Source organism: Anopheles nili, chromosome 2 (assembly GCF_943737925.1).
Source record: "Anopheles nili chromosome 2, idAnoNiliSN_F5_01, whole genome shotgun sequence".
NCBI lineage: Eukaryota > Metazoa > Arthropoda > Insecta > Diptera > Culicidae > Anopheles > Anopheles nili.
In genome coordinates this window covers 77,485,563-77,505,350 of record NC_071291.1, presented here as the reverse complement: position 1 = coordinate 77,505,350, position 19,788 = coordinate 77,485,563, and the positions used below count along the sequence as shown (strand labels likewise).

At 47.2% G+C, this 19,788-nt stretch overlaps 2 protein-coding genes across 2 annotated transcripts in view; one reads left to right on the top strand and one right to left on the bottom strand.

Moving 5' to 3' along the window:
• The window catches only part of LOC128730228 (low-density lipoprotein receptor-related protein 1), a 63,428-nt gene extending 49,127 nt beyond the window's left edge, over positions 1-14,301 (top strand). Inside the window, exons 4-14 of the mRNA XM_053823262.1 lie at positions 71-1,256; positions 1,346-1,558; positions 1,635-2,693; positions 2,761-4,788; positions 4,858-5,065; positions 5,137-10,814; positions 10,890-12,349; positions 12,414-13,244; positions 13,312-13,741; positions 13,819-13,939; positions 14,026-14,301. Coding sequence (XP_053679237.1) covers positions 71-1,256; positions 1,346-1,558; positions 1,635-2,693; positions 2,761-4,788; positions 4,858-5,065; positions 5,137-10,814; positions 10,890-12,349; positions 12,414-13,244; positions 13,312-13,741; positions 13,819-13,939; positions 14,026-14,211 — 13,400 coding nt within the window. The 3' untranslated portion in view covers positions 14,212-14,301. The remainder of the gene's footprint in view (positions 1-70; positions 1,257-1,345; positions 1,559-1,634; positions 2,694-2,760; positions 4,789-4,857; positions 5,066-5,136; positions 10,815-10,889; positions 12,350-12,413; positions 13,245-13,311; positions 13,742-13,818; positions 13,940-14,025) is intronic.
• A 1,417-nt stretch (positions 14,302-15,718) lies between these two features.
• On the bottom strand, positions 15,719-18,415 carry LOC128730227 (uncharacterized). Its single transcript, XM_053823261.1, has 4 exons — positions 18,302-18,415; positions 17,700-17,970; positions 17,137-17,640; positions 15,719-17,052 (listed from the first exon to the last, which is right to left on the bottom strand). The coding sequence occupies exons 1-4, from the start codon at positions 18,413-18,415 to the stop codon at positions 15,872-15,874; spliced, it is 2,070 nt and encodes a 689-aa protein (XP_053679236.1). The 3' UTR covers positions 15,719-15,871.
• Between the last annotated feature and the right edge of the window lie 1,373 nt (positions 18,416-19,788).

The window sequence follows — 19,788 nt, the reverse complement described above, 5'->3', positions numbered from 1 at the left end:
TAATACCCTTACGTTGGTCTGAGTTACCCGTTTTACTATTAACATGGCAAATCATAATTTTCCCCCACAGTGCCCAAAGATGAGCCAGCGTCGCTGATGTTTGCAACTCGAAATAAGGTACGCAAAATACCCATCAGCAATAGGACCGCGGTGCTGCAGGAAATAGGCACGTCTTTGAACACAACGAACGATGAAGGACAACTGTGGCAGTCGTTTACTCGCATTCGTGCACTAGAAATAGTCCACCGTAATCGAACGTTTTGTGTCGTGCGGATATCGAACGAGTCCATGCTAGAGTGCCATAGCGTTGACAACACATCGCATAGCTGGACTATGCCAAGGCCAGATCTCTTTGCGAATCTCGATAGTATCGTCGATTTTCGGCTCGATTGGGTATCGGGAAACTGGTACTTTCTCGACGAGGAACGAGAAATTATTTTCGTTTGCTCATCGCAAATGCTGCATTGCACAGTCGTCGTGGAAGCTATAAGTGAACCTCTTCGACCTCGCCGGATGGCGCTAGATCCCACCAAAGGTTTTCTGTTCTTTTCCAAGTGGGGAAGCGGAGAAGCCAGTATTGAAAGATCGCTGCTCGATGGTACAAACCGCACATCGATCGTGAAGAATAAAATCATCAACCCACTAGATATAGCGCTTGATTTGGTGATGCAGCACGTATACTGGGTGGATATTCATCTGGATGCAGTTCAGCGTGTGAACTACGACGGAAGTGGCCGTTGGTATCCAAAGAAACGGCCCGAGTTCACGTTAAATTTTCGACTTCTCTATGCTCTCGACGTGTTCGAGAGATCGATCTATCTTGCATCATGGAAGAATGGTAGCATAGTGGCACTGAATGGTACCACAGGCCAGACGCGCATTATCGTTCCAAACGCATCCCGTGCTGTCCACCTCCACGTGTTTCACCGGCAGAAGCAACCAGAAGTAGCACATCCTTGTCGCATTCAGAATGCGGGCTGCGATCAGCTGTGCATTCCGGTGTGGAAGAAAATCGGCGTGGCTATTGCTCAGTGCATGTGTTCACCTGGATATCGCTTGAAGACGAAAACGCAATGCATGCTCGTTAAAAGACCAACCTTTTTGTTGTACGCCAAGTCATCGCCGGCAATGATTCGAGGGTTTGCCATGGGTATGAAGTCGCAGGAAGCAATAGTCCCCGTCACGAATCTCGGTGTTCACATCTCGTTTGATTGTCACGTTGAGGAGCAGTTACTCTTCTTTTCTCACCGCAATAAGTATGCCATCGTACAACGATTACTTCTAATATCTGTTTGATTATTTCTCAGAGTGAATTGATTTTATAGATCCATTTTATCTTCCTTAGAGACTCTCCAACGTTTCGAATAGAATCGCAAAAATTAGATGGTACTGATCGACAGCTAATACTCGAAAGTCCTGGTTCATGCGATGGTATTTCATACGATTGGCTTGGTAATAACATTTTCTGGACTGATTCAGATCGTAACCATATATCAGTCGTAAAGCTAGGACCAAAACCAGAACGCTTTACTGTACTAAGACACCTTCAAGCACCAATGTAAGTAATAACGAACGATCAGCGCATGTGATGCTGAATCATTTACGCCTTTTCATTTTCTCCTTTTCTTTTACAGGTCTATTGTAGTAGATCCAAAGCAAGGCTGGATGTATTGGTCTTCATGGTCAGTTCCCAGCGGTCGTATCGATCGCGCATGGATGAACGGCTCTCACACAGAGCTGTTAATAAGCAATAAGGATCGCCCAATCGAATGGCCAACTAGCTTGTCTATTGATACGATCCAAAAACGGCTCTATTGGTGTGACGCCAGGCTCAGCCTGATAGAAAGCTCTAATCTCGATGGTAGTAATCGAGTGCTTCTTTTTGACGGACAACCGCATAATCAATTCCCATCTGCCCTCGCCGTACATCGACAATTTGTGTATTTCGGTGACAACGTTAAGAGACGCATACAGAAATTCAATTTAAGTGATCCATATACTTTGGAAACAGTATCGATCGAAAAACCTCGGCTGTGGGAGCTGAAAATTTTTGACAACCTTACACAACACAACGGAAAGGCGCGAAATTCGTGTGACATAGATTGCCCGGGCATTTGTTTAAACACACCCACTGCATACGCAAGCTGCAAGTGTATGGACGGTCAAGTTCTTTCTCAGCCAGCTGAGGGAAAGCCGATTTGTCTTCCTTTCGATTTGAAACACTCACAGGCAACGTGTAATTCTAGCACACATTTCTTATGCCACAACAATATCGATTGTATTGAAATCAAGTACACTTGTGACGGTGATCGTGACTGCGAGGATGGTAGTGACGAGAAGGTTACGCCTGAAGGTCCATGCGATCCCAATTGCGATCTCGAGACCAATTTCAAGTGTGATGAGCAACGGTGTATTAGCAGGATACATGTTTGCGATGGCTCGGTTGATTGCATCGATGAAAGTGATGAGGACTACATTAATTGTCCCAATAAACCCTGCAGTGAGCAGTTTTTTCGATGTAACATCAGTCATAGATGCATTCCAAATACATGGGTCTGCGACAGACATCTTGACTGTGGGCCTAACGATAATTCTGACGAACCGGAGCACTGTCACAAATGTCCTGAGTTTGAGTGCAAAAATTCGGCTTGCGTCCCTTTTGAGTTTCTGTGCGATGGTGTTGATAACTGCGGGTAAGCTTCAACAGTTCTTAAAATAATAACATTTGCTGCATTTAACATATCTATGCTCTTTTTATAGTGACAGATCGGATGAATCACAATGCGGTGTGATCTGCGGAGCAAATGAGTTCTTCTGCAGCCCACACGGTTGCATAGATCGTACGTTAATGTGCGATCCCAAGCTCAATTGTTTGAATGCGTTCAATGAATGCGACAAACAGGCAAAGGCTGAAAATAATGGTACCAATCATCCTGGCATACCTATCCGATCGGAGTCGGAGCTAAAGGATCTCTGTAGACAGGATCTCTCGGTAGTCTGTGGATCTGAACGACAGTGTATCGAAAACTATAATCGCGAATGCCAGCGAATGGAGTTCAAACCGTTCAATGAAACAAAAACCTGTCAGCATCCAGATCGCTTATGCCGCATAACGAATGAATGTATACAAGTGTCGCAACTATGCGACGGACGTACAAATTGTCCTGATGGCACAGATGAAGGATTCCGATGTTTGGAAAAAATGTGCGACACATCCACAGAATGTTCTCACTCATGTCATAATGCACCAGAAGGCCTGGTATGCTCTTGTCCACCTCATCTATTTCTGCAACCTAACGGCCGGGAATGTGGACATGATCATGCGTGCAATTCATGGGGCACGTGTTCCCAAACCTGCCTCGTCTCCGGGATGCATTACCGGTGCGAGTGTGTTGAAGGTTATACAATGATGTACGATAAGTTCACCTGTCGCAGCAACAACGCTGACTCACCCTATGTTATCTTTAGCAATCGGCAAGAGATTTTGGGTGTCGATCTGAACACACTTGGTGTGAAAAGTTTTTACACCTCTCTGCGAAACACCATCGCATTAGATTTTCTTTTTCACAACAATTCCGTGCAGATCTTCTGGTCGGACGTAATGGACGACAAGATCTATCGAGGCATACTAAAAAACGACACTATAAGCAATGTTGAAGCCGTAGTGCAGTCCGGTCTATCAACGGCCGAGGGTCTAGCAGTGGACTGGATAGGAATGAATATTTACTGGATTGACTCAAACCTGGATCAGATAGAAGTCGCAAAAACCAATGGAAGCTTCAGAAGGACTCTGGTCGCAGGAGATATGGTGAATCCCCGAGCAATCGCCCTGGACCCAATGGAGGGCGTGCTCTTTTGGACCGATTGGGAGGAAGGTTCTCCACGTCTTGAGCGGTGTACAATGGCTGGAGAGAATCGTACAGTGATCAAGTACGTAGGATCAGATGGAGGTTGGCCAAATGGTATCGCGTTAGATTACATATTACGTCGAGTGTACTGGATCGATGCACGCTCCGACTCAATACACACGATCACTTACAACGGCCTGGATCATCATCTTGTTATAAAAGATCAGGGAGTGCTAGCACACCCATTCAGTATCACCGTTTTCGACAATTATGTTTATTGGACTGATTGGCGCACATACTCCGTCATTCGTGCCAACAAGTGGAATGGCTCCGATATAACTGTAATACAAAAAACGCAAAGCCAGCCTTTTGGCATCCAAATTCTACACTCCAGCCGACAACCAAACAATCAACCGAACCCGTGCGCTATCAACAACGGAGGCTGCTCGCATTTGTGCTTACTAAGCGTTGGATTGCGTCACGAGTGCGCTTGTCCGCACGTAATGCGCCTGCACGAAGATCGAATGCGGTGTATTCCGAATGAGGAAATCCTTCTATTTGTAGTGGCTAGCGAAATACGGGGAGTCGACTTGCAGCAGCCTGCTCATTACACCATCCCCACGATCAGCCACCCGACCCAAGTTATGCAACCGTCCGTGTTAGATTATGACATCAGCGCCGCCCGCCTCTATTGGAACGACATTCAGCTAAATGAAATTAAGTCTTCCGGTCTTGCGACAGGACCGATCGAAACTATCCTTGATACAGAAATTTCGCATTCGTTGGGCTTTGCCGTGGACTGGATATCAAAGCTGCTCTATTTTTCAACCGGTAATGAAACGAACAGTCGTATATTGGTTAGCAACTTAAATGGCGAATACGTAGCAGAAATTGCCGATGGTTTGGCTTTGGTCAACAGTCTCGTTATTTATCCTGCAAGGTACGGTTTTGCAAAACATTAAAACTGATAGCTATTAAATCATCAATTATGCTATGTATTTTTTTCCAGAGGTATGATGTTTTATGCAACTATGAGTGAAACGCCAAAGCTCTATGAGTTGTATGCTAGTCGCATGGACGGATCCGAACGCCAATTAGTTAGCAATTCGACCTTCTACCAGGTTGATAGTTTAGCACTTGATTTCGAAACTAATCGGCTATATTATATTGCTTCGAGGACGGGTGAAATTTTTTACTACGATATTGGAAGTGGAAAAGTAAGTAGCCTTTCTTTCTAATAGTCTTGATCTTAAATTTGATTTTTGTTTCGTTCACACATCTCTTGTAGATTATTCAAGTACTATCATCTCATCAGGATAACCACCCGATCAGTACAATAACGATCTATCGCGATTCTATCTTATATGACGATAATCACGAGGGTCGCATAATGCGATGTAACAAGGATCTTTGTCAAAACGCAGTATCAGTAAGGAACAATACGAGTGGTATCAATGCTATTCGAATGTACCATCCTGAAGCACAAAACGGTACGAACTCATGCCAAAAGCAAACAGATGGATCGAGCTCAACCGGTTGCGAACATCTCTGCATTCCTGTGTCAGCCCAAAGCCATGTATGTCGCTGTGCAATTGGATATACAAGCGATCCACATAACGCTGCTCGATGCATCGGATTGGATGACGTGTTGGTGTATTCAATCGGTCATCAACTTAAAGGTATTGCACTCTCCCGATCGGATGATGTTGTTAAATCAAATCTACGAGAGCGCGATACGTTTGGACCGCTACAGCAAATATCTTTAGCAACGAGTATCGACTTTCACGTGGCTGCAGATTATGTGTATATTGCCGACACCGATAGAGGATCGATTACGCGTATTAAACGGGATGGAAGTGGTCGAGAAACAATCATCAGCTACTTTGAACAGGTTATCGATGCTAGCAGCGCCATCGATTGGCTGGGCGGTATTGCGATAGACTGGGTGGCGGAAAATATCTACTGGACAGATCAGAAGCGTAATTTGATTGAGGTGGCACGGCTGAACGGGAGTCTGCGATACGTTGTCCGATCAGATGTGGAAAGTCCGATGCTGTTGGCCATAGATCCGTGGCAGGGCTATCTCTTCTATGCCAACCGAGGTATGATTGGCCGAATGGGACTAGATGGATCCAGTAACTTCATAGTAGTAAATCATTCTTCGGGAATCAGTGATCTTGCCTTGGATCCCGATAATCAGGTGGTATATTGGTGCGAGATGTTAACAGATACGATCTGGAAGGTGGACTACGATGGCAACATGAAACGTTTGCTTCTAAACGGCACGTTATACAATCCGAAATCACTCGATTTGTTTGGTAAAACCATCTTCTGGTCAGACTCACGTGGTAATATAAACGCAGCTGATATTGATAACATTTTCAACTACAGAAGAGTCGTGGAATCTTTAGAAGAATCATCGCTAAAAGATATCAAAATATTTTCAAGCCGCAAGCAGAGTAAAACTAACGCTTGTGGTGTAGCAAACGGAGGTTGCAAAGAGCTGTGTCTATACAACGGCACACATCCGATATGTGCATGTTCGCATGGGAAAATTTCATCCACGGATTTAAAGACCTGCGAGCCGTATGAAAACTTTTTACTTTATTCGCGACAAACGGCAATTGAGAGCATACACATGACCGATGCGAGTAACATTAACGGCCCGATATCGGAGATAAAAAATTCTACGTATTTGAAAAACACGATTGCATTAAGCTACGATTATGAGCAAGAGCTAATTTTTTACTCCGACATCGATCACAGTACTATCAACTGCGTGCATTTCAATGGCACAAAACATCAACGCATCGTCACGAAGCAACTTACGGTGGAAGGACTAGCTTTTAATCCACAAACCCGGGTTCTTTTCTGGACATCAAACAACGAAGCTGCTATCCGTTCACTGGATCTAAATAATGTGTCCCTTTCCGATCCAGTAGCGAATGCAGCGCTAGTGCAAGATGTGATAAAACTGCATGCAACGGATAAGCCACGTGGAATTGCCGTTGAACCGTGTCTTGCAATGGTATACTGGACGAATAGAAACCTGCACGGCGCGTCAATTCAACGTGCATATCCTTCGGGTTATGGTTTAGAAAGTATCATCACGAATGACATTCAGATGCCTAACGCGCTCACGTTAGACTATCAAGCACGCAAACTGTACTGGGCCGACGCGCTGCTAGATAAGATCGAACGAACGGACTATGACGGAAAGCATCGTGTGGTGTTGGCACATTCTGCCCCCAAACACCCTTTCGCACTGGCTGTATTTGGGGATCTGCTCTTTTGGACTGATCTCACCATTCACGCTGTCATTCGGGCTGATAAATACTCCGGTAGCGATGTTGTATTGCTTCGGCGCGACATTTCCCAACCAATGGGCATTGTAGCGGTTCAAAAAACTGATAAGAAGTGCGCCGCCGATCCATGCTCAGTGCTGAATGGATTATGCGAGGACAAATGTCTTACCGATGCGTATGGTAAGGTTAAGTGCCAATGCACACAAGGCGTTTTGGCCTCTGATGGCCAGCGGTGTATTCCGAAATCGGTCAGTAACTGCTCGTCCTCGGAGTTTAGCTGCACAAACGGGAACTGTATACCATTTCATCTGACGTGCGATTCTATCAAACATTGCCTGGATGGTTCCGATGAGATGGTAACGTTCTGCTCCCACAGACCTTGTCCCTCAGGATTTTTCCGATGCAATAACGCACGCTGCATTCCGCAGAGCCAACAATGCAATCATGTTCAGAACTGTGGGGATGGAAGTGACGAGATAGGATGCAGTTGCAACAACGCCACACACTTCCGTTGTGCAAGCGACGGACAGTGCATCATTAAGTCAATGCGGTGCGACTACGAACCCGACTGCAAAGATGTGTCAGACGAGCTTGATTGTCCGGTGATCCGTAACTGTCTGGCCGGATTCATCAAATGCCCTAATACGACCGCTTGTTACCTGCCGACATGGCAATGCGATGGCGAAAACGATTGCTGGGATAACTCAGACGAAAAAGATTGTCCCACGGCCATTCCGACTTGCCCGCAGGAAAAGTTTCTATGCGCAAACGGTCGTTGCATACCGCAGTCGTGGCGTTGCGATGACGAGGATGATTGCACGGACGCTATCGAGGGAGGTTTGAGCTCAGACGAGATTGCATGCGTGAAGCACTGCAAACCAAACCAATTCAAGTGTACAAACACTTCGGAGTGCATCTCGAACAGTTGGCAGTGTGATGGCCATCCCGATTGCGCCGATGGTTCGGATGAAGGCGAGCACTGTGCGCGACGAGACTGCCCCGAAACGGAATTCCAGTGTCCGACAACAAACCGTTGCATTTCTGTGATGTGGGTCTGTGACGGTGATGTCGATTGCGGGGCAACACAGGACGACGAAATGGGATGTGATGAGATAGTACCGACCGTTTGCGATAAGACCTCATTTACATGTAAGAACGGCGAGTGTATCAGCCTGCTACATGTCTGCGATGGCGAACAGGACTGTGTGGATGGATCGGACGAACCGCTTTATTGCAAGCTAGATCACGATGGATATGATGACGATGATGTTGGTGCAGTGGATGAACTGGGGTGTCGTGAGCACGATCAGTTCCGCTGCAGTAACGGAAAGTGTATCGATCGAAACCTTACATGTAACGTAGACAACGATTGCGACGATGGCTCGGATGAGGACATACGTTTGTGTCGGAACACGACTCTCATATGCGCTGGGCCGGAACACTTCCGGTGTGAAGGTGGCGCCTGCATTACGAGCAGCATGTTATGTGATGGAGCAAACGACTGCGGAGACTGGAGTGACGAAAAATCCTGCCACATCAACGAGTGTGAAATAATACCGAATCTTTGCGCGCACAAATGCGAAGACCGTCCCGTTGGCTACGAATGCGTGTGTAAGAAGGGTTTTCGCGTAAATGCCAACGACAAGCACTTATGCGTGGATGTTGATGAGTGTACCGAGCAACAACCGCGCCCTTGCAGCCAAACATGTATGAACACACACGGTTCATATCATTGCTCGTGCGTGAAGGGATTCGTATTACGTGACAATGACACCTGTCGAGCAGATGGAGAACAAATCAACGCACCAAAGCTCATATTTTCCAACAGATACTACCTGCGAGAGGTAGACCTGAGCGGAGGAATGACGATTCTAGCGCATAATCTAACCAATGCCATAACACTTGACTTTGATTGGTTGGAAAAGTGTTACTACTGGTCGGATGTAACGAGCACAGTTACCACGGTCAAGAGGATGTGCGAATCAGAAGCTTCCGGTGAGGTGAATCGCACCGTTGAAGTAGTGCACAGGACAAATTTGAAAACCCCCGAAGGTTTAGCGGTCGACTGGGTGGGCAGGAATTTATACTGGTGCGATAAAGGGCTCGATACCATCGAGGTGTCCAAGCTAGATGGACGGTACCGACGAGTGCTAATTAGCAAGGAGCTGCAAAAACCGCGCGCAATCGCTCTCGATCCTTTTCGGGGGAATATGTACTGGACTGATTGGGGAGACCGACCGCACATTGGCCGGGCTGGGATGGACGGAAGCAATCAGACTATTTTGATCAAGGACCAACTGGGCTGGCCAAACGCACTGACGATCAGCTTCGAAACGAACCAACTGTTCTGGGGTGATGCCCGAGAGGACTATATAGCCGTAAGTGACCTGGACGGGCAAAACGTGCGGGTGTTGCTTACGAGAACGCGGCAACCGTTGCTTAACTTGCATCATGTGTTTGCCATTGCCGTGTGGGAAGACCGCATCTATTGGTCAGATTTAGACTCAAAATCAATCGAATACTGCCATAAGTATCGTGGAGATGCATGCGGGACGCTTATCAGTACGATACACCGCCCGATGGACATTAGGATCTATCATCCCTACAGACAGATACAGCCAGCTGTAAATCCTTGCGACACGGCAGGTTGTCAAACGCTTTGTGTGCTTTCTCCAGAGCCAGCCGGGTACCGTTGCCTGTGTCCTGATAACTTCGTACTGGCTGCTGACGGGAAGAGCTGTGAGGCAAACTGTTCAGCTGCGCATTTCCAGTGCCATGGGACGTTCAAGTGCATTCCGTTCTACTGGCGCTGTGACAAGCATGACGACTGTGGGGATGGTAGCGATGAGCCGTCGGATTGTCCTACGTTCAACTGTGAAGCTGGTCAGTTCCAGTGTCTCAACAAGCGTTGCATAAATCCGAGCCAGATCTGTGACGGCGTGGAACAATGCGGCGATCATTCGGATGAACGCGATTGCAATACATTCGAGTGCTTTAGTTCATTCTTCAAATGTGGTCCTTCGGTAGCGAAAAACTCCAGTGGATTCTGCATTGAAAGAACACGTCGCTGCGACGAAGTGATTGACTGTCCAAACGGTGAAGACGAGCAGCATTGTGAACCGAAAAATTGTACCTCTACCCAGTTCCGGTGCGCGAATGGAGGCAAGTGCATTGATCGCACTTGGGTGTGTGATAACGTGCCCGATTGCCACGATGGATCTGATGAACAAGTTTGCGGGCCCGCGACTACCTGTCCGGAACATGAATTTCGCTGCAGCGAGGGTCGTTGTATACCTAAAACGTGGCTCTGCGATGACGAGAAGGACTGTGTAAACGGGGAAGATGAAATGGAAAATTGTCAGAAACCGGAAGCAATCACATGCGAACCATACAGCTTCCGATGCAATAACTCAAAATGCATTCCTGGAAGGTGGCGTTGTGATTTTGAAAACGATTGTGGTGATAACTCTGACGAAATGAACTGTGAATTGAGAAACTGTTCCGAATCAGAATTCCGCTGTCGCGATGGGCATTGTATTCGGGGAATTCGAAGGTGCGACAACGAGTTCAATTGTGCCGACCACAGTGACGAAGAGAATTGTAACGTAACTTGTGGCGAAAATCAGTTTAAATGCAAAAATCATCCAGCCTGCATTAGCCAGTAAGTATCATAAAGCTTCGATTTATTGTTGACATTGTTAACCCTCTTATTACACGGCGTTGCGTATGTTTTCAGCAAATTCAGATGCGATGGTGACAATGACTGCATAGACGAATCTGATGAACAAGGCTGCGACTGCCACGAAGACGAGTACCGGTGCAACAACGGAAAATGCATTCTCAAGAGCTGGGTATGCGACGGAATAGACGATTGTCTCGATAATTCGGACGAGATGAATGCATACTGCACGGAGCATGGGTGCAACAAACGCGCGTTCCATTGCGCCAATGGTAACTGCATTCGCAAGAGCCTGCTTTGCGACAACAAGGACGATTGCGGAGACAACACCGACGAAAAGAGTGCCCTCTGCCAAAAGTGCCCACCAAACTCCTTCCGATGCAGCAGCGATTCGAAGTGCATCGACAGTGCACTACGATGCGATCAAACGCCACACTGCCTGGACGAATCTGACGAAATCGGTTGCATTAAAACGGGTTGTGGGTTCGGAGCGTGCAGCCAAATATGCGTGGAAAAGAAAGGCCACTACAACTGCCGTTGCGTAGAAGGATATGCGAAAGGAGGCTCTGGTCGCAATGCAACCTGCGTGGCCGTTGAGGAGCAGGGAATTTTGTTGGTAGCATCGGAATCTGATTTCCGTAGTCTTTACATCGACACACCAGTAATGGGCTATTTGCAGACCTCTTCGTTAAAGATTGATCGGTTCGATTTCGCGATTACCCGTCATAATATCACGCTTTTCTGGATAGATAGCTTCGACACGAGCATCAACAAAATTCTTATGGATACAACCGTTAAAGATGGCGATTACTCTCAGAGTGCGATGAATGTTAAGAAGGAAGTACGCCGCCAACTTCCGGCGTCCGCAGCCCATTCTTACGATCACATCAAGACGCTCGACGGCAAACACTCCTCCGTAGTGCTCAAGAGCGAGGATATCGTTCCCATCGCCATAGCGTGCGATTGGCTGACGGAGCGACTGTATGTGATAAATAAAAAACGCAGTAACATCTTCGTCATGAGCTACAATGGAACCAATCATACCACGCTTGCGCCAACCGGAAAACATCCAATCGGTCTGGTCGTTGATCCTGTCAACGCCATAATGGTTTGGTCGATCATGGAAACGATCATTAGCTCGGGAATGGATGGGCGTGGCAAGCAGAAACTCGTGCACACCAACATAGAATGGGCATCCGGGTTGGCAGTCGATACCACCACGAAGCGGTTATACTGGGCGGACTACAGGAAATCTACTATCGAAACGTGCCTTTTGCTGACCGGAGGAGATCGTCACGTAATTGCTGAACTACACGATTACTCTAAGCCGAAATTGCTGGACGTATTCGAAGACAGCGTGTATGTCATTCTGTATAATCAGAATATTCTTAAGCTGAACAAGTACGGTCGAGACAATGGCACATACATGAACGAGGAAGCGCGCGGACCCAACGGATCTGGTGGATATCGATCTTCTGATGTTCATTTCATTCATCCATTGAAGCACGATCGTAGTGGTAAGTTTTCTATGTTACCAGTACTTTTGCAAAAAATAATTATTTTTTCTTTTTAACATTGTAGTACCTAATCCTTGTATTGCGTATCCATGCCATGAATCTACCATATGTCTGCTTTCCACTGAAAATCGCCTGAGGCGCAGTTGCGTTTGCCCTGATTCCCATCCGCGGGTTGTCTTGGACGATCATGGCGAGGTACGAGAGTGCCTAGAAATGAATCCCCAGATGGCCGAATGCAAGCTGCACTGTAAACAAGGTTCTTGCATGATCGATCCGAATGGTCAACAAAGGTGCCAATGTTCTACGAACTATGATGGCAAATTCTGTGACCATTACATATGTTCGGGGTACTGCAAAAACAAAGGGTTCTGTGAAATCGTTAACAACGAACCAAAGTGTAGCTGTTTGCCTCAGTGGACGGGCAAGCGGTGTGACATTTCGACCTCTAAATGCCAGCAATATTGTCACAACGGCGGTAACTGTACGATTGCCCGGGATGGTGATACGCTCAGCTGCACCTGTCCTGAAGGTTATACAGGGGAACAATGTCAACATTGTGCGAATCTGCACTGCGAAAACGGAGGAGTGTGTCTTAAGGCAACCAGCCAGTGCTTATGTGCAGAAGGTTTCGTTGGACGAAACTGTGAAAGGAACGTATGCACGGAATTCTGCGAGAATGAAGGCGAGTGTACGATAGAGCGAGGGGCAGCGAAATGCAGCTGCCCTGAGACGACGTACGGTGAACGGTGTCAGTTTAAGGATTGTCCAGATTTGTGCCGTAATGGTGGAGATTGTGTTCCCGGTGAGCGACCGTACTGCAAGTGTCGACAAGGATACGACGGTCCGTATTGTGAGCATGATCTTTGCGAACTTCCCGAAGAAACACGGCCCAGCTGTAGGTTTATCAATTCTTCAACACGTTCGTCATGCATTCTATTAACCTTAAATTTTCATTTATGTAGATTGTGCGTTAGTTCGCCCTACAACTGTAGAGCCTTCTCAACACTCACCGGTGAACTCGTGCAGCAGACACTATTGCAATAATGGGGGGCACTGTTTGGAGGTTCGCGGAGCACCCATATGCAACTGCACAACACAGTACGCTGGAGAACACTGCGAAAATTACGTCACTTACCGTAATCCGTGCAATAATTTCTGCTTCAACAATGCCATATGTCAACTGGATCTATTTTCGTCGTCCAATGTTACGTATATTCCATCGTGCATATGCATTGGGGAATGGACGGGCAAGCGATGCGATGCTATTTCTCTGAGTGAACTTGAGGGCGCTGATCCGAATGGTTCCAGCGTCACACTGTCGGTGCTTGGGATCATCGTTTTTGTTATGCTCATAGTCGCCGCCGGTTTGGGCGGTACTTTCTACGGGTTAAAGTAAGTAACGAGTGTCCGCATTTGGCTCCTTACGTTTATTTAGTTATTACACCATAACATATGTTTCTCAATTACAGAAAACGGCGCTCGGGGCAACCCTTCCTACACGCCCGCCTGACGGATAATGTGGAAATCACGAATCCAATGTACCTTGGAGATGCTGACGAAGGTCCAGCTTTCGTTCATGAAGACGATAAGGTAAGAAAGGCTGCTTATGCGGATGAAAAGTATCTCAATGTCCATGCCAAAGCCGTATCAAATGCCCTATTTGGTTTCCATTGCAGGTTCATTTCGGAAATCCTGTGTACGAACAGATGTATGCCGGCAGTGTAAATGTACACAGCGATTCTTCCACGATTGCCGGTAACAGCGCACATCCATTGCTCACGAACGTATCTACTGCGCCGGAGGAAAAGAAAGGCTTGCTTCAACATCCCCAGGAAGATACAGTTACAGCCGATCTTTTATGATGTAAAGCGAAATAGTAGCAGTTGCTAAAGCGACGGTTTTAGGATCAATCAGATCTTAAACCTGTCGTTACAAACCTTTATAGGGTTGGCAACGTTGCAGACATACAGCGATTTACATCATAATTCAAATACTAATTCCATTAGTAATCTTGTTTTACTATTATAAACCCTCCATGACACACTGCGTCATGAGATTGCATGCAAATAACAAATCGTGCCCACAAAACCACGAGACAAACAAAAAATGCATCACACGAGCTTTAATAGAATGATTTTGTATTTTTACGTTCCATGTTAGGCTAACTGTTAGGTCAAATCGTAGAAAAGTCAAATTTTGCGTGGAAGAGAGAGTACAACTGCAACATGCGGCGACAAGAAAGCTGCTCTTCTTACTTCCGTTTTTTGCAAAATTATTTTTTATTAATCTTACTACTCGTGACTATAAAGAGACATTTAGCTAGAAAGGGAATTGGGAAACGTTTAGTTATGAAAGTCAATCAAAGGAAACAACAAAAACAGACACTAACAATAATAGAATTTAATAAACTAATGTTTAAAACAATAATACTCAAATAAGGAGAGTTGCACAAACGCCATAAACATGTGATTGGCGAAAGATGCCCCATATATACACACACACATATACTCATAAACTTGCATACACACACACACGTGCATATATACTCATAAATCAACGCAACGCAACGATACAGGAGATGAGGAGCTAATCTCCGTAGTTTGTACAGTCATTAGTTTTGTTTAATCCAAGTAAGCTTTGCGGTTGATCGTACCAGAAAAAGAAGGCAGCGTTCAATAATAGTATAGAGAAGACGCCTATAAAAATGTCGGGGAAAAATCTAAGTGTTTCTAATGTCCCTGTTACGATATCGCGTTTTACCCCTTTTTACATAAGCATACATTAACGGGTGATGAAAACGAGCAAACTTTTAAATAATATGTATTTGAAACGAGAGAATGTAACGTCATTACATTCGCTAAAAACGTGCGAGAACGCTATAATTGTTAATTTTTTATTCGGAAATCAGTGACAAATCCATGTTTCATTATCGGCTCGAGAGCTAATTAGTTTAGGCAGCTTAAAACTCACAAAAGCAGCATGAGCACTCTTGGCAGCGAAATGGTAGAGAACATGCAGCGTTCTCTCGAGTCCGTTCAATGCAAAGTAGTCAAACCAAACCTAGGTAGTAATAGAACGTAATTTAATTTGTCACTAACTTTAGAGGTTTTGTTATTCCATTTATGCAAGGATAAACAATGCAGTGGCGTGTATATTTCAAGCGTAACATAAGATTTCAGACAAGCTGATAATGCCTATTCGTCGGCAAGCCGTTTTGCCAAGAGTAACATAGCGAGAAAGAAGTGCAATCGGTGAAATTCGATAAATATTGATATCGACATTGCTCAGTGTAAGCTGCGAACGTCCTATGCGAACCTTTGCCGCTGCCGTTACGGACTAGACGGAACTGGGGGGAAAATGTTAAGAAAAAAATACAAAGACTGTAATTTTTTTAAAAATATTTGCCTTATGAACACTCCATTTGTGTAATGCATTATTTGCACGCTTAAAGTAGATGATGGCTTTATTTTTACAGTACCAGCGAATCGATCGATAAACAATAAGAATTCTCCCTGTTGAGTATCAAGAAACTGACTTTGTTGTTTCCGGTTCGCGTAGCATAGGCTTTAATTTGTTACGGTGGTGCCTTCGACGTACGTAGATAAGTTCCGCACTCCACATCAGCAGCGTTACAATGGTAAATCCGTTGATGAGAATGATACTTTTGGAGTAGCTCCCCGTCCAGTCGCGGAGCATTCCTACGCACGGCCCTATCGTCATCAGGACGATTCCGTTTGTAGTCATCTGAATGCTAGAAGCGGAGGGTAGTCGACTGAGTGGTATATAGCTCGGTATAACCAGACTCATGTACACCGACCGTACGCCCTTTGCAACACCGATCCCGAACGCTACCATCATCATTTCGTCGTAGGTTTGAGCAAGCAGGATACTAAAGCGCGTCACGATCAACATACAGAGCGCGATCATGTACATAATGCGTGGTGTGAGCTTGAAGTAATCCCCCACGAACGGACTGATAAACCGGAAAAGCAGATCGGCCAACGCCAGCGTCGACATGATGGATGCGATTTGCTCTGTATTGTAGCCAAGATCTCCCAGTATGAACGGTGTCAGGAGGGAAAAGTTAATCTCCGCAAAAACCGCAATCGACATGCCGAGCATCATGTTGAGATAGATTTTGTCTTGCAACAGCGTTAGATCAAAAAAGTTGACCACTTTTGCGAAACATCCTTCGGAGGAGCCACTGGGTGACGTATTTGGCACACTAGGTGGAGTGGATTTGGCATTTTCGAGTTGCCGCACAATCGACGGCAGATGAGTGGCCTCATCGGTGAGCCCCTGGTTTTCGCTTAGTGCCGGTAGTTTTCCCGTGCCGTTCATCACGACTCCACTACCAAGGGATCCACGTCGTGGACCACCCGTACCGGTCTGCCGTTCGTCGAAGATCTTCATCGAGCTACCGAGGTTGACTGTTTCGGCCGAGGTTTCGAACCAGCGCTTTTGCAGCGGAAAAAAGCGTACATTCGTAAAGCTGGAAAACCGCCTCTGGGATGAACGTCGTTGCTGGTCTGGCGGAGGCTGATCTCCAGGCATAGACGCACTGCCGTCCCATATGGCCAACGAACTTCCTAGATGCACACTTTCCGCCGACCCGGAGTGGAACCAGCGGAGTGGCCGCGTCGATGGAGAATCAGTCTTCAGAGATCGAGTCTCCGATGGGCAGCGCTGTACAGGAGTGAGAACTGCAATCAGTTGAGCTTTAGCATTTACTGTTCTTCTCCAGGATTTGAAAACGGCCGGCGGCAGCAGCAGAGCACATATCTTACCTTCACTCTTTGCCCTCTGCATGGCATGGTGTCCACTCGAAGGCGATTGTGAAAACGAATCTCGTTGGCGCAACTGCGAAGTCAACTCGAACCCGTAGATGCTCTGCGCGTCCACGTCGTGATCGATAAAGCTGCGTTTCTCCATGAGCTCCTCGTCATCACCGTTGTTGTTGTCTTCATCATCCGGAACGATTTTGACCTCAACCGGTGGAGCACAAGCGGCTGTTTCCAGCTGTTCCGGTGGGGCCGGCACGTGCACGGTATGCCACTGAACTGGCTGAAGGAGCAGACCCCCAGCGATGATGTGTGTGGCCAGTGCGCCGATGATCAGCAAACAGTACCGTGCTCCAAACATACGGAGCAGAAGGGACACCAGTTGGGGCAGCAGAATCGGTCCTAAACCAGTGATTGCCATCGCGATGCCGGCCGCTTTATTACGGCGCTCCAGGAAGTACGTATTCAACGCAAGTGAAAAGGATGAATTGCAGAATCCCATCCCAAGGGCTGTAAAGGTGGTAAAGCAGTGAGGTGATAGAATAACAAAGGGATCGTGGCCAACTTACACGCTATAATACTGTAGGTAACAATGAAATGTCCGAAATATGTCGCCGACGATGTCAGCATCAACCCGAAGGAGAAGACGAGACCCCCCGTGACGGCCATCTTCCGGAAGCCGAACCTCCGCAGCAAAGGGCCATTGAACAGCCCCAGTGCCATCCCAACGGCCGATGCGAGGTTGATGATGACCGACGCCTTCGTGGCCGAAATGTCGATCTCCCGGAAGGTGTCTCGGAAGATCAGCCCGAAGCTCTGCATCACCGGTATTATCATGATCTGTGTGGAGCAGAAGGGAACACTGACGTCATCTTCCAGCTATCAGCTATCGGGTGTCGGTGAAGGGGGGTTTGCGGGGTAACACCGGAAGGTTTAGGTTTTAGCGAATTCAGCGTTTCATATTTATCTACCGAGCACGCTTCCTGTCGGTGTTCGCACGTCACCGCATCACGTTAGGTAGACAATGGCGAGAAGACCAAAATAAATAAATCCCATGCAAATCCCGCGTGTACTGATAAGAAACAATCCGAACCTGACCGTGTGACTGGGGAGCGCCTCTGCACGGAGGCCGTTTGTGTCTCCTCCGATAAAAAAAGGTCCCTTCACTTACATTGGCCATTCCGTAGGCTAGCACGACCATCCATCCCCAGCCTCCATCGGGGGGTTTATCCTTCTGGTTCTGCTGCAGTTGACGAGGATTCTGCTGGCAGCCGCTTTCTTGCATTTTATCTTTTTCACCACTTGCTGCTACGCATTCGGATTCGTGGGCATCTGCTGGCACTGCATTCGAGCGGAGTATTTTCTGTCCCTGCAATGCAAAGTGCATTCGGTGATTCACTTGAGCACTGCTTTTCACACACCACTAGTTGCGCTAAGCTGTGCAGCTACGAGCAAGCATAAGCACGACCCTTCACAACATGCCCTTTGGTTCCGGTGTCGTCCAAATCTCAAATTGACCGTACTTTGGCCCCATTTGCATTATCACACGCACGGGAACGTGAAGTCACGCGCACACGGCCCTAACGGCCAATTCACTCGCTTCCTCCTAAATCACGCGTGACCTGCTTTTGGGGCCACTCTGGCCCTTGGAAGCCCCTATTCCGGTGTTTGCTTTTAGCGGTGTTTTATAAGCAAGCTGCTGCTGTTTCACGATGGCGCGACCTTGAAAGCGATTACCGAGGCCCTAAGACTCCCTCCGGCACCGTTTGGGTTTACATAATGCGGAGATGCAGCAGGAAAAGGGCCCTGCCGGTTCCTCTCACCATCGACGCGAAACTCCTGCCACCGTGAGCGGCGTTCGAAAGGGCACTGCTCGAAGGGAAACCGCCGGCACCGGTCAGCTGATTGCCTATGCGCCGCGCCAATGCGTTATCGCGTTATCTGCGCAAAGGGCTAGGGTGTCCGTATGAGGCGCGACATAAAAGGGAAGGGTTTCCCCTGCACGACACAAGGTACCAAAAAAAACAGGTCACTCGATTTTCATCACCAACAATCGCTATAATCATCAAAAAGGTGCGCTATCAAATCGAATCAGCATGGTCGACCACCACGATCGCGGCGGTTGATTTCTTCCAAAAGCCGTGTCGCAACGATGCCAAAAGCGCTCGTCAAAAACGCAAATTAGTACCAGGAGAACATGAAATCGAGCAGGTTGCACGCTGCTGATCGATACCACGTGCACGCTGGCCAATCGGAGCCATCGTACATCCCACGCGGTCAGCGCTTCGTCCGATCTCTTTCGCACTACTACGACACACACCGGCAGCATCCTCCGTTGCTCGGTAGCGTGTTGTGAAGCGCGATGGCGGCACGAGAAGCACAGTGTCCCGAACGATGGCGCCCTGAACGATGGCGCCCCGAACGATGGCGCCCCGAACGGAGGCGTTCCGATCGCAGGTGACTACCTCTTGCTTGCCTGCAACCATGGTAATATACTAGCTTTTCGGTACATGCTGCTCGATGCGCGGTGAACGCGTGTTTCGCGGTCGCGCCACGCTTTGTGACCGCGCTGAGAAAGAGACGATGGGGCGGCGTGTTCCATTTGCTTAACGTTCATGTTTTCGATAGCAGGAAAATAAGATAACTGATAATGAGTAC